The sequence below is a fragment of the Castor canadensis genome, chromosome 1 (assembly GCF_047511655.1).
Source record: "Castor canadensis chromosome 1, mCasCan1.hap1v2, whole genome shotgun sequence".
Taxonomy (NCBI): Eukaryota; Metazoa; Chordata; class Mammalia; order Rodentia; family Castoridae; genus Castor; species Castor canadensis.
The window spans coordinates 186,316,405-186,331,555 of record NC_133386.1 but is presented as its reverse complement, the minus strand read 5'-3'; the positions used below and the strand labels follow the sequence as shown (position 1 = coordinate 186,331,555).

General features: G+C 34.2%; 1 protein-coding gene across 1 annotated transcript; it reads left to right on the top strand.

Moving 5' to 3' along the window:
* The first annotated feature begins 611 nt into the window (after positions 1-611).
* LOC109676615 (olfactory receptor 10AG1-like) lies at positions 612-1,556 on the top strand. Its single transcript, XM_020152947.2, has one exon. It carries the CDS (start codon positions 612-614, stop codon positions 1,554-1,556), a length of 945 nt encoding a protein of 314 aa, XP_020008536.2.
* Positions 1,557-15,151: the final 13,595 nt, after the last annotated feature.

Sequence of the window (15,151 nt, the reverse complement as noted above, 5' to 3'; positions counted from 1 at the left end):
TAATAATTAAGTAAAAATAGAACATCACAGCTCAACAACATTTTGGAAATACTACAGCAAGACCATAATTTAAAACATTAAATATGTTCTTCTCTGAAAATACATGATAACAGTTAGATTGAATAAGGACTTCTGGTGCAATGACTCAAGTCGTAAAACACCTGCCTAGTAAGCATTAAACCCTGGGTTCAAACCCCAATACTGTCATAAAAGAGATTGAACAGGGAAATGAATTTTGAATTAATAATAATTAGGTAAAATGGAGTTGGGGAAAAAACATGGCAACTTAAAAATGGAAACATTGCTATATTGAAGATAGATTCAGATTTTGAAATTGTAGATGTTCAAATGAATAGCACAATTTAAAGTAATATATCTCATTATCAAACAGTAAATGTAATAGCCTTTAGATTGTAAAAACCTGAAATATTAATATATGCATTTATTAACAATGAAGGGTATACTTAATTAAACTTCTAGAACACTTAAAATTTTTGTTATTGCAGGTGACGCGTAAAACAAGAACATGTGGTAATGTTAGCTTATATGCAGGAAAATAAACAGTGAAAAGAATGAAATGACTTGTACATTTGATCAAATTTTTCCCACAGATGAACCCTGAAGAGATAAATGTAGAAGACAATGTTTCCACAGTGAAGCAGTTTGTCCTGCTGGGATTCTCTGATATACCAAATCTCCAAGGGTTACTGTCTGGAGTATTCTCCATTATTTACATAATTATCCTAGTTGGAAACAGTTTTCTAATAATAATAACTAAGATTGACCCTTCCCTGCAGAAACCCATGTATTTTTTCCTGGCAAATTTTTCTTCCCTGGAAATCTGTTATGTATCAGTCACTCTCCCCAGGATTCTGGTCAGCATTTGGACTCAGGACAGAAGCATTTCTCTGCTGAACTGTGCCACTCAAATGTGTATTTTCCTAACACTGGCAGTCACTGAAAGTTTACTCCTGGCTGTGATGTCCTATGACTGCTACATGGCCGTCTGCAATCCTCTGCACTATACACTAGTCATGAATTCAAAGAAGTGCATCCAGCTGGCCACTGGCTCCTGGTTGAGTGGAATTCCGATCCAGATAGGGCAAACATGCCAGATATTCTCTCTGCATTTCTGTAATTCTAACCAAATTGAACACTTTTTCTGTGACATACCCCCTATTCTTAAGCTGGCCTGTGGGGACACTTCTGTGCATGAGCTGTCTGCCTATGTAGTATCTATGTTGTTTGCTGTGGTCCCTTTTATGCTGATACTTTTTTCTTACAGCAAAATCATTTCCACCATTCTGAGGTTGCCCACAGCCACAGGAAGGGGTAAGGCATTCTCCACGTGTTCTTCACACCTGCTGGTTGTCATTCTATTTTATGGATCTGCTAGCATTACCTATTTAAGGCCAAAATCCAACCATTCTGCAGGAACTGACAGAGTGTTCTCTCTTTTCTACACCATCGTGACACCCATGTTCAATCCAGTGATATACAGTCTTAGGAACAAGGAGGTGATTGCAGCTCTGAGAAAATTATTATCTGAATCATAGTGCCTTGGGTTAACTTGGAATTGTTTTATTTTGTCATTCATTTATCAAAAATTTTGATTCTCTACTTTCTTACCTCGTGAAGGTAACTCCTTCCTGCTTGTCATGTAATCTACTGAAATTTACTGTTTGAATATAAAGTAGCTTACACATTCATCTTTCGTCAGTAGTTCAATTTGAGGATAATATTTTCTTACAACTAAAACTTGAATATGTGTTACCTTTATTCTGTAAAAGAAAAACAATTTGAAATGTTATATTCTGTGGCTTATATTTAATGAAAATTTATTCATCAATATTTTTATTCTTTATATTTTTTGTTTATTCATATTTTATTCACTTGTTTATATTTTATTCTTTTATTTAGTCCTTTATATATTTTGCAGTGAGTGGCATGAAACCAGTGTGTTACACTTGATCCACATCCCAAATACTTATTGTATTTATTTTGAGATGGGGTATTGTTAGTCAAGCCTGGCTGACCTCACACTTGTCATCCTCCTTGCCTAACTAGTGTAGATGTTGGCAGTATAGGAGTCTTCTACTAAAAATAAATTAATAATAATTTACCCAAGTGTCTATACCTGTGTTTTCTGACATTCTTATTTGATTTTACAGTTCCTGGAAAAGTGGTTAGTGAATTCTTTTTGAGAAAATGATTAAATTAGTGAATCAATAAATGAATGTTGCTGCACCCTTCTATACAATCCTGGCAAAATCTAGAGTGTTTACAGTATTGGTAAGCATTGCATTATATTAAAATTTATTTCAGTGCTATGGAGCACTGTAGAATGTTTCCATAATAATACTGTAAAAGAGACATAAGAATGTGTTTATCTCTTTTCATAGTCACTTTCCGTGAGGACATATGGTATAACGCAATACTCATATATGGTGAAGACAGCCATATTTTGCATATTTTTCTTCCCTCTTTTTAATTGTGGCCCCCAAGCAATTTTCATTTAGTTATTTCAACTCTTTCTCTTTGAAATATTGTGGTGGGTAGGGGTAAATCATGGTACTTACAAATGTTCCTACAACAAATCAAATACATCATACTCAAATACATCATACTTGAATTCACCCTCTCCACCATTCTCTAAGGTCATGTGACTCAAATATAAGATCAATTTTATTTCTACTTACATTTTTGATTTTATAAAGACTGCTAATGGAATCAAAGTGTTCCAGCAATCCACACACAGGCTCACTATAAATGTAAATTAAGATTTTTTTCAAATTCTTTTTAAAAAATGAATTGTGTTATATATATTTAAAGTGTACAGAATGATGCAATATGGATCTATAGATAGTAAAAAGGATACCACAATTTAGCAATTTATCCATCTTCTCACATTCTGCCTGAATCTATTAGTGTTTCATGCTTTGCTTTTGAGACTTCTTTACAACCTTTTAGCACTGGAGAATTTTGCAGACCAAGTGTCTATTGTAAGTGAATAGACAAAAAGAATTTGGATAGCTTAAAATACTCAAAAACAAAGAATTGAGTCTGGAGAGAGACCTCGGTGCTGTTCACAGCTTCCACTTAGAAAAAGACAGTAGATAAGAATGTAAAGATATAATACCACAGATTATTGTTTTTTTTCACTTTCAGTTCTCTTCCTGTCATGTATATACTCTTGTTAAACAATCACCACAATCAAATGATGTGCATACAGGTCACTGCCCAAAGTTTCTTGTGGCACTTTTCTAACTTTATTTATCACCTAACCTCAGGGAAACACTGGTAGGCATTTTTTACCACAAAAGAAATTTCATTTTATACAGTTTTGTGAAAGTGAAATCATAGAGTATGCATTATCTTACATATTGTTTCTTCTACTTACCATGGTTGAGATTCATGCATCCTATTGCATATCTCAATATTTTATTCCTTTTGTTGAGGAATAACAAAATCCTCAGTGTAGGAATATCCCTCAATTTGTACACCAGTACACCCATTATTAGGCTTGATTAGTTTCCACTTCCCTTTTCTTTGTTCTTTTAAATTTGGAGATTCTGGAGTTTGAATATTGGGCTTTGTACTGGATAGGAGGTACTCTATTGCTTGAGCCATGCCTCCTGCCCTTTTCGCTTTAGGAATTTTTTTTTAATATGGTCTCATGTTTATGCTTGGGGCAGTCCAGACTGAATTCTACCATTTAAGCTTCCTGTGTCACTGTGATGACAAGCATTCAACAGAGTGTCCAGTTTTTATTGGATTGGACTGATCTCAAACAGTGAACCTCCTGATCTCTACCTTTTAAGTAGTCACGGCACTTGGTTTAGTCCCCACCTTCCTAATTCGATCAAAACTGATAAAAACAATCATTTATACGCCATTCTATGGACTTGTGTTTTAATTTGCCTTAAGTGAATTAAATTAATTTCTCAGGATTTAAACAGTTGTATTTTAGGGCAGGTATATTTCTTTCACTTTAAGAAATTATCAAATTGTGTTATAAAGAGGTAGCAAGATTTTCAATGTGTATCAACAGTGAAGAAAAGTAAAAATTCTACAATTGTTTCAGTAACAATTGGTATTACCATTATTGGTAATGTGTGCACATTTTTATTTAAAGTATATCCCATTATTTCACCTTGACTTTAGTTATGATTTTCCTAAGGTGTATGAATTGGAGCATGTTGTCATGTGCTGATTCTCATTATCTTTGATTGGTTTTCAGTTTTGACATTTTCTCTTTTTTTATTGAGTTGTTTCTTATTGATAATACTTTGTCAAATCCATAGTTTATAATTACGTTCTTCAAAAATGGAGATACCTCTTCACACATACACTTAGATAGACGTACATGTACACAGGTTCTACATGAAGTACATATATAATATACTGCATATAAATGTGTAAGAGCATAGAATTATAAATAATTTCTTTCCAAAAAATTTTTTTTCTCTTGTTGTACTCTATCCATACCATTCTAGTTGTTTATTCCTCTATCAACATTATCCTAAGATACAAAGCTCAAAATAACCACTTTAGGGCAGCTTTTCTTCTCTCTCTTATGTTGACTTAGGTCACACTTGGGTATTCAGGGATAGTTATGGAGAGACAATTGTAGAATTATAAAATTCCTTATTCCATTTTTCACATTAAAACTTATTCCCTGGCAAATTGCCTTAAGACTACCTATATTCCATGAACACATGTCTTCACAGCATAATATAAAAACCACTTTACATCTTGTTTTGGAAAAAAGAGTGGTATCAAAAAAATCAATTCTTATTCACAAACTCAACTATACATCCTATTTTGTTTAGATGAAAGGCAATCTTACTTAAAAGATATTTCTTTTACGTTAGCTAATACATGAACACTATTCAATTTGGTTAATCATTTAAAAATTATATTGTTTCCAAGTCTCATTAAATCATACAGGTAAGATTAAATCTGGATTGATCTAGGATAGATGAGTTAATACTTCTAAAAAGTACTAAGGTTTTAAGCTAAAAAGCAAATTTCAAATATAATTTTAAGAAAATATACATGATGCAAAATAGTTCATTGTCTTATTGTCCTTACTGAAAAAATTGGCAATATTTTTAAAGTAGAAGCCAGGAAAGAAAAATGGGCATGTCATGGTAATCAAGTTATTTTGATTTAGAACTAAACAGGTGGCTTCAAAAGTGATGAAATGTTTTCACTAACTGTATGATGTACAATGAGAAAACTGGATAACTACATGCAAGAACTAAATCTGTAAACTTTTTTCTTCAGCAATCATTTGTGTTTTGTGAAATGATTTAACATTTAGTTTTTGCCTAAATTGTAGCAATGTCTTATTACTGTACTTTGTTGTACATTTCAGTGCTTGGAGAAAGATTGTAAGTAAACCCTTTAAATGATTCTGTCTAAGGTACCAATAAGTTCTTACTGTTTTTCTTTCCTTTTTGGTTGTCAGGATTTAGCTTAAGTTGAAAAGGAACAAGCTGAGTTCACCATAGTTATAAGAATCGAAACCTTCAGAGCAGAATTGTCATTTCTGGACTTACAATGTTGTGGTTCAACAACAGTTTTGTCTTTCTTCCTCAGTGTCAAACGACCAAAAAAAAAAAAAAAAAAAAAAGCCTGATTTTCACTTACTGGGTGTCCCTGTAACAAACAAATGATTTCCAGCCACTCATGCTTGTGAATCGAGTTTGTATGTTTGCAGGAGTATTGCACTTCCAAAGATGGGGAGAACCAGCTGTATTCTCTACTAACAAATTAACTAAACCTCTAATTTTAAAAAACTTTCATATGTACATAACACCAATTTCAAAAGTGAAAATTATTATCTTAACAAAAGATAACTACAATGATAGAAGTTTGCCCCAAAATTTGCATCAGTCCAAATTCATTTGTTGGCCTTAGTTTTTAACATTTTTATAAACAGATGACTATGTGCCTTATCTCTTTTCTTCTTTACTACTCATGTATCCTGCACAGCCAGTGAATGAAGCAATACTTGAACATCACATATACAGAATAAGAATGACTGACATTTCAGTGAGGTCATTGTGGAATCAGGGTTAGTTCTGTGTCCTTCAGAAATAGTCCATACCATAGCAGAACAAATGCCACAGTGGGAGACCAAAGTTCAAAAAATGGGCAATACTGTCACTGTTTGTCTTAGAGGATACTTATAGAATATGAAAGTTTGAATTTTGTGAAGAATTAGCATGAATACTATCAAATTAAAATATTTGAAGGAAAATGTGGAACTTTTTTTTCTGAAAATCATTCTGCATAAATCATCCTTGCACATGTGAATTATATTAGCAGAGAAAAATCCCCAAAGCCAGTATATTCCCAATCTTTGATCACTATTATCCAGTGTAAACAACCTAAAATCATCAACAATAAATACTTATAAAAGTTATCTTTATGAATTTTTAGAGGAGGTACTGTAGGAAATACAAAAAAGTAACCAAAAATCTGTTTCCTAATTCCACCACAGGAGGTGAGAAATTCTTATAAGAATAGATTAAGTATAAACCAAAATGAGAGTACTGGATGTAAAGAATGTGACATAGTCTTAAATGAAGTTGGCATATGACAATTTGAAAATAGCCTTTAAAGTTTTCAGTGACATAAATGGTCGTTAGTACTATTATGAATAATAGCCAATTGTAACAAACAACACAAAAGTCCTTTAATTGACAAGTGCAAACCAGTTCTCCAGCTTGTGTCCCCCTCAATATCAACAAGAATTCTTCACGCATTATCATTTCAAAAACTGTCCTCATGAGAAATCTGGGATTCAGGAGGGTTGTGTAAAGCCCCAGGAGAGTCCAAGACCTAGCAGAGTGGTTTTGAGTGTGCATACCTACACCTGGGTTTGGTTACCCAGGAGTTGACATGGCTTCAGATGTGGAAATGCCCTGTCTTTGGAGGTCTTGGCTTTAGCACTGTTTGGCCTTCAACCTACAACCAAAATGGTCATACAGGGGCATGAAGGAATCACTCACAAGAGTACCCTGGCAGTCAGACCTACTGTTATAGGTCTTCTTCGTGTATCCAAAAAACTCCTGTCCTCCAATCTATGGTGCCAGGATGTTAAAGATCACGTAGGACCCAAAGAGAAACCTGGCCAGCTCTGACACTTTGACAACCCTCTTCAGCTACACATCATAAAAGATATCTCTTAGCTTCTGTTTAAGAAATCCTACAGAAAAAGGAAATTTCTGGGGGAAAGCCTGTGTAGACAACTGGCACAGGCTTGCCAGGGTTTGTCCTATAGCATGTCCCAAACAGACGGGCTTTGTCTCTACTGCCTCTCTTGTCTCAGCATGAGAATTATAACAACTCTGCAGGGAATTGCTGAAAGACAAACTTGTTTAGTCTACTTGGCCTGTCTAATCAGCATCTCTACTACAACTTATCCCAAAGTGTCCCACCATAAGCTCTTGCTCCCCTCTGCTCTGGATGTAATCTTTTCTACATAGGGAACTATAGGAATTCTCTCCTAATATCAGGTCTAGATTTCCAACATCAATGCAATAACACATTATTAAAATACCCTTAAAATTTAGTTTTAGCCCTTTAAGCTGGATCTGGGAGCAGTGAGGACCAATCTTTTAAACCTCTGTTCCACAAAAGACTGTCCTGAATATCTCTCAATCTTAGTTCCTTTCTTTCTCAAGCTCAGGACTTAAGCAAGTTCTGCCTTCTGTGTGTGATGGGGTAAAGCCACATTTCTCAATTTTTGTTATTGTGTCCTATACAATGGAGTGTTGTTTACTCTCTAAGAAGAATGGAATTATTTGTGTTTTTGGAAATCAGGTAGTACTAAATATGATCCTATTAAATGAAGTAAGCCACAAGCAGAAAGAAAACCAGCACATAGGGGACAAAACTTTCAAATTGTATTATACATGTATGAAAACATCATAATGAAATTTATTATGCTGAACAGTTAATATAATCTGAAATATCCTTCAGTTGTCATCAATGAAATGAAAATTCATGAAAAAGCTCTTGGTTTTTGGTAACACTGCAAACTTGGGCAATAAAAAATAATACCTTCCTATGGTTGTTAGACCATTTTAAGTGCTATAAAATTTCAAGTTGTGGATATGTAAGCAAAACCACTTAGTGACGCACAGTATTTTGATTGATCTTTATTCATCTATTTATTTTATTATATATTATTATTGTCTTGAGGGTACATTGTGACATTTACAAAACGTTCTTTCAATATGTCATAGTTGAATTCACCCCCTCCATCATTCTCCTTTATCTTCCACCACCCACCATTCCTGGAATAGTGTCTCATTTTTACATTTTCATTCATGAGTACATAATATTCCACTATGTTCACCTTCTTCACCCTTTCGTTATATCCTCCCCCAACATTTTACAAACTCCATTTAACCCAAAAATTCTAGCTTCTTCCTGATCGCCTTCCTCTACTCTCCTGTGTCCTCTCTTCCTTTTCATGTTTATCTAAATTGAATTCCTACATTATCATAAAGAATGATGAATATAACATTCCCAAGAGCACATAGTATGTTTCTCCAGTAAGTATGGGAAGCATTGCTTCCTCCTCTCAGCAAATCCAACCCCCTCAAACTGTCTCAGTAGCTAAATTAGCATGAGTGAGGTTAGAACACTGAGTCTGTGTAGTCTGTTTTCCTGTTCAGTGTGCAGCCTGTGATGAACCTTCTCAGAAATCTTCATTACATTTTTATCAATAAGCCTGATAAAAGTAACAATGACCTGAAAAATATGTCATTTGTCAGTCTTCAACAGTTAGAATTTAAAATTTTTCATTGAAAGCCTATGTGGCTTCAAGACCACCATCACAGATCAGTGAATTAAAGTTATCCATTCACTTCACCCAGAATGTAATCTAGATTAGATCATTTTTTTATGAAAACTGTTCATCCAGTGCAGCCTTGGTCAATCAGTTTTCCAGACTGCCAGAGATATATAGAATGTTCAAATCTTATTTCCAATGGGTTTCCCCTGTTCCAGAGTTCCTTTCACTTGACAAATTAGTATAAAATAAATACCATAGACAGTAATTCTTTTCATGTTTTGATTTATTTGTGCCTATCATTGGGGATATATCCAAATATTCTCAACAACAGCTGTTTTTTCCTCAGTAGGAGCAGAATTGCCAATGCTAACGATTGACTGATATTTGAAAAATAAGAGCTGAAATCAATGAAATAGAAACCAAAAAAACCATACAAAGAATTAATGAAACAAAAAGTTGGTTCTTTGAAAAAATAAACAAGATCGATAGACCCCTGGCAAACCTGACTAAAATGAGGAGAGAAAAAACCCAAATTAGTAGAATCAGGAATGCAAAAGGGGAGATAACAACAAACACCATGGAAATCCAGGAAATCATCAGAGACTACTTTGAGAACCTATATTCAAATAAATTTGAAAATCTAAAAGAAATGGACAGATTTCTAGATACATATGATCATCCAAAACTGAACCAAGAGGAAATTAATCACCTGAATAGACCTATAACACAAAATGAAATTGAAGCAGCAATCAAGAGTCTCCCCAAAAAGAAAAGTCCAGGACCTGATGGATTCTCTGCTGAATTCTATCAGACCTTTAAAGAAGAACTGATACCAACCCTCCTTAAACTGTTCCATGAAATAGAAAGGGAAGGAAAACTGCCAAACACATTTTATGAAGCCAGTATTACACTTATCCCAAAGCCAGACAAAGACACCTCCAAAAAGGAGAACTATAGGCCAATCTCCTTAATGAACATTGATGCAAAAATCCTCAACAAAATAATGGCAAACCGAATTCAGCAACACATCAAAAAGATTATTCACCACGACCAGGTAGGCTTCATCCCAGGGATGCAGGGGTGGTTCAACATACGAAAATCAATAAACGTAATAAACCACATTAACAGAAGCAAAGACAAAAACCACTTGATCATCTCAATAGACGCAGAAAAAGCCTTTGATAAGATCCAACATCATTTCATGATAAAAGCTCTAAGAAAACTAGGAATAGAAGGAAAGTTCCTCAACATTATAAAAGCTATATATGACAAACCTACAGCCAGCATTATACTTAACGGAGAAAAATTAAAACCGTTCCCTCTAAAATCAGGAACCAGACAAGGATGCCCACTATCTCCACTCCTATTCAACATAGTACTGGAATTCCTAGCCAGAGCAATTAGGCAAGAAGAAGGAATAAAAGGAATACAAATAGGTAAAGAAACTGTCAAAATATCCCTATTTGCAGATGACATGATCCTATACCTTAAAGACCCAAAAAACTCTACTCAGAAGCTTCTAGACATCATCAATAGCTATAGCAAAGTAGCAGGATATAAAATCAACATAGAAAAATCATTAGCATTTCTATACACTAACAATGAGCAAACGGAAAAAGAATGTATGAAAACAATTCCATTTACAATAGCCTCAAAAAAAATCAAATACCTAGGTGTAAACCTAACAAAAGATGTGAAAGACCTCTACAAGGAAAACTATACACTTCTGAAGAAAGAGATTGAGGAAGACTATAGAAAGTGGAGAGATCTCCCATGCTCATGGATTGGTAGAATCAACATAGTAAAAATGTCGATACTCCCCAAAGTAATCTACATGTTTAATGCAATTCCCATCAAAATTCCAATGACATTCATTAAAGAGATCGAAAAATCTACTGTGAAATTTATATGGAAACACAAGAGGCCACGAATAGCCAAGGCAATACTCAGTCAAAAGAATAATGCAGGAGGTATCACAATACCTGACTTCAAACTATATTACAAAGCAATAACAATAAAAACAGCATGGTACTGGCACAAAAACAGACATGAAGACCAGTGGAACAGAATAGAGGATCCAGATATGAAGCCACACAACTATGAGCAACTTATCTTTGACAAAGGAGCTAAAAATATACGATGGAGAAATAGCAGCCTCTTCAACAAAAACTGCTGGGAAAACTGGTTAGCAGTCTGCAAAAAACTGAAACTAAATCCATGTATATCACCCTATACCAAGATTAACTCAAAATGGATCAAGGATCTTAATATCAGACCCCAAACTCTTAAGTTGATACAAGAAAGAGTAGGAAATACTCTGGAGTTAGTAGGTATAGGTAAAAACTTTCTCAATGAAACCCCAGCAGCACAGCAACTAAGAGATAGCATAGATAAATGGGACCTCATAAAACTAAAAAGCTTCTGTTCATCAAAAGAAATGGTCTCTAAACTGAAGAGAACACCCACAGAGTGGGAGAAAATATTTGCCAATTATACATCAGACAAAGGACTGATAACCAGAATATACAGGGAACTTAAAAAACTAAATTCTCCCAAAACTAATGAACCAATAAAGAAATGGGCATGTGAACTAAACAGAACTTTCTCAAAAGAAGAAATTCAAATGGCCAGAAAACACATGAAAAAATGCTCACCATCTCTAGCAATAAAGGAAATGCAAATTAAAACCACACTAAGATTCCACCTCACCCCTGTTAGAATAGCCATCATCAGCAACACCACCAACAACAGGTGTTGGCGAGGATGCGGGGAAAAAGGAACCCTTTTACACTGTTGGTGGGAATGTAGACTAGTACAACCACTCTGGAAAAAAATTTGGAGGCTACTTAAAAAGATGGACATCGATCTACCATTTGATCCAGCAATACCACTCTTGGGGATATACCCAAAAGACTGTTACTCCAGAGGCACCTGCACATCCATGTTTATTGCGGCACTATTCACAATAGCCAAGTTATGGAAACAGCCAAGATGTCCCAGCACTGACGAATGGATTAAGAAAATGTGGTATCTATACACAATGGAATTTTATGCAGCCATGAAGAAGAACGAAATGTTATCATTCGCTGGTAAATGGATGGAATTGGAGAACATCATTCTGAGTGAGGTTAGCCTGGCTCAAAAGACCAAAAATCGTATGTTCTCCCTCATATGTGGACATTAGATTAAGGGCAAACACAACAAGGGGATTGGACTATGAGCACATGATAAAAGCAAGAGCACACAAGGGAGGGGTGAGGATAGGTAAGACACCTAAAAAACTAGCTAGCATTTGTTGCCCTTAACGCAGAGAAACTAAAGCAGATACCTTAAAGCAACTGAGGCCAATAGGAAAAGGGGACCAGAAACTAGAGAAAAGGTTAGATCAAAAAGAATTAACCTAGAAGGTAACACCCACACACAGGAAATCAATGTGAGTCAATGCCCTGTATAGCTATCCTTATCTCAACCAGCAAAACCCCTTGTTCCTTCCTATTATTGCTTATACTCTCTCTACAACAAAATTAGAGATAAGGGCAAAATAGTTTCTGCTGGGTATTGAGGGGGGGAGCGGGAGGGGGTGGAGTGGGTGGTAAGGGAGGGGGTGGGGGCAGGGGGGAGAAATGAACCAATCCTTGTATGCACATATGAATAATAAAAGAAAAATGAAAAAAAAAAAAAGATTAATAAGCGAATAAAGAAGTACCAAAACAAAAAAAAAAAAAAAAAACAAAAAAAAAAAAAAAAAAAAGAAAAATGTTGGTTTTGGCTATCTTTTCTTATTTTCTATTGTTCTCTTAAACTTCTGATTACTTGTATGGCATTCTTCATATTGAAAGATTTTCATTAGAACTATGATCAAATATTTTTAAAACTTTTTTGTGGACACATAATAATTTTTCTCCACCAAGTTCAACATTTTTTAAATTATATTTTATTTTCAAGTTAATATATATTAATAATACAAGATTTCATTATGATGATTCCATACATGAGTACAGTGTACTTTGAACAAGTTCACCTCTCCACTGTATTCACATTAGGCCGCTTTCTCTCCTCTTTTTCAAACAGTATTTGCTGGATTTCATTTTGTTGACTTTGTGTATGTGTGTGTGTGCATTAGTCTACTTCTATCCTCTTCTGCTCTCAGTGTCCTTTCTTTCCCCTTCTCCCTGTTTATAACAACAGAAAAAAATGTGTATTAGAGCTTTTGCTCACATTTCCTGTGGGGGGAGCAGGAAATGCTTTTCCCTGTTAAATAGAGGCTGCATTGAGGAAGTATGCTCTGCATCTTTCTGATATGTCTGCTCAGAATTGCATTCTATTTACTACGTTTTATTGCTGTTTACTTTGTAGATGTCACACTTTCCTGCTTCTTTCTTTGTATCATAAACTTTGGTTAAAACTGACCAATTTAGTTAAGTGGAGCGATTATTGATTCTATTACCAAATAGTTCATAATGGTCCAATAATGGTTGTATTATTTTCTAATTAACTTTCTTGGACTAGTTTAGTGAGCTTGCTTCCCTTGTGGTGTATCAATGTTGATGTCTGTTCATCCCCTACTTTAATTTTAATTTTTCTTCTTTATATTTATAAAACTAATTTACTGTGATGCAATAAAATTTAGGGCTCATCCAATGATATTGTGTTTACACATCTTAAGTCAGGAAATCTGTATTTTACACATGTGCCTTTGGGTGAATAGGAGAATTTTAGGATCCTTTTAAGTCCTTATAAGTTCATACTGGATTTTCCTTTATTATTTCTAGATTTATAAGTTTGTATCCAGCCACATCTCACAGGAGAGTATATGTAGTCTTGCACTTCAACCCAGTCTGTCAGGCTATTGAAATAAGAAGAATTTATTCAAGGTTCACTTTATATTTCACTTTCTCTAGTAATCATTAAGAAATTTCTTGTTCATCACTTCCATATGATAAAGAATTTTAAGGGCTGCTTTAACATTGTACTTCTCTTATTATTTGTCAGGAATGTTCTTATGATTTTGATAATAACCTTGTTAATGACTTTTCCATAATGTACTCTACGTAATGTGAGCTTCTTCCAACAGTGATAACAAAGCTGCCAATCTTCTTGGTCTGCAAAACCTGGCAATTTCTCTGCTCAAGGAAAGTGGGTGATGGGTGTAGGAATATTCTAAAATCTAGCTAATTTGAATTTTTTTATGGTTCTTGGTTTCCTTTTATTAATTCATCTCAGTTTTCTATATTCCTTTGATTATTTTATGCAATTTTTAATGGATAAAATTGACAATCTTGTCCAAGTTTATCATTTTCCTGAACTCATTCATCCATGTAGAAATTGTGGAAAATTAATTTTTGAACTTGACACAATTTCTTTCCTTTGAATTAAAGCTTATTTATGAAAACACAGGACACTGGAAGAATTGAATATCCGTATATAAATTTACCAGATTAATGTATAGGACTGCTAGAGTAAAATACAGGCATAAGATTTTGTGAGTTGGATTAGGAAAGAATTCTAAAGTATGCTGCCCATAGAACTCTCTACAAAAGAAAATATTTACATCTTGGAAATCTTCAAAATTGAGATAACTATTCATATGTTAGGAGAAATAAGCCAATCTGAGAAAGATAAAATTGCATGTTTTCTTTCATATGTGGAATCTAAAGTTAAAAAAGAAACTGACCTATTGTAAAACAGAGATTGTTTTGAGGTTAGGAACCAGTGGTTGGAAGCTCAAAAAGAGGGGTGGTGGTGAATGTGATTGAAACATTTTATGTGCATTCATGAAAATAAAATAATGAAATGTATTAAAATTGTTGCATAAAAGTGGGAGATAAGTACTAGAGGCTGAGAATTATTCAAAATACACTATATACACAGATGGAGATATTGCAATGAAACCCCTTTGTAAAATTAGTATAAACTGATAAAATATTGAAGCTGTTCTGATGATGACATTTTGAACAGTAAAGATTTATAAAACATTAGCAAATCCCTTATCAAAGAATTCTCAAAACATAACAGTAAGAGAAGGAGATTTTAATAAATAAATAAACAAAAGAATTGAAAAGAGCTGAGCATGGCGCCAACACCTGTAATCTGAACATTCAGGAGGCTGAGGCATGTGTGGGTTACATACTGAAACCCTAAACAAACTAACAAACTAATGATGAATAAATAAATAAGTTAACAAGTAAGTAAATAGAAACATTGAAAATATTACAGGCAAGAAGAAAATCATGACTCATTAAACGTCCTTAAAATTGAAATTAAAACCAAACAGACAAAGTGCTACAAAAAATATTTCATTTGCTAAACTATGATACAATAAAATAAATCACAAGA

Bases quoted from the DNA above. Each gene is read 5' to 3' on its own strand.
- LOC109676615 (XM_020152947.2), top strand. From the start codon at position 612: ATGAACCCTGAAGAGATAAATGTAGAAGACAATGTTTCCACAGTGAAG.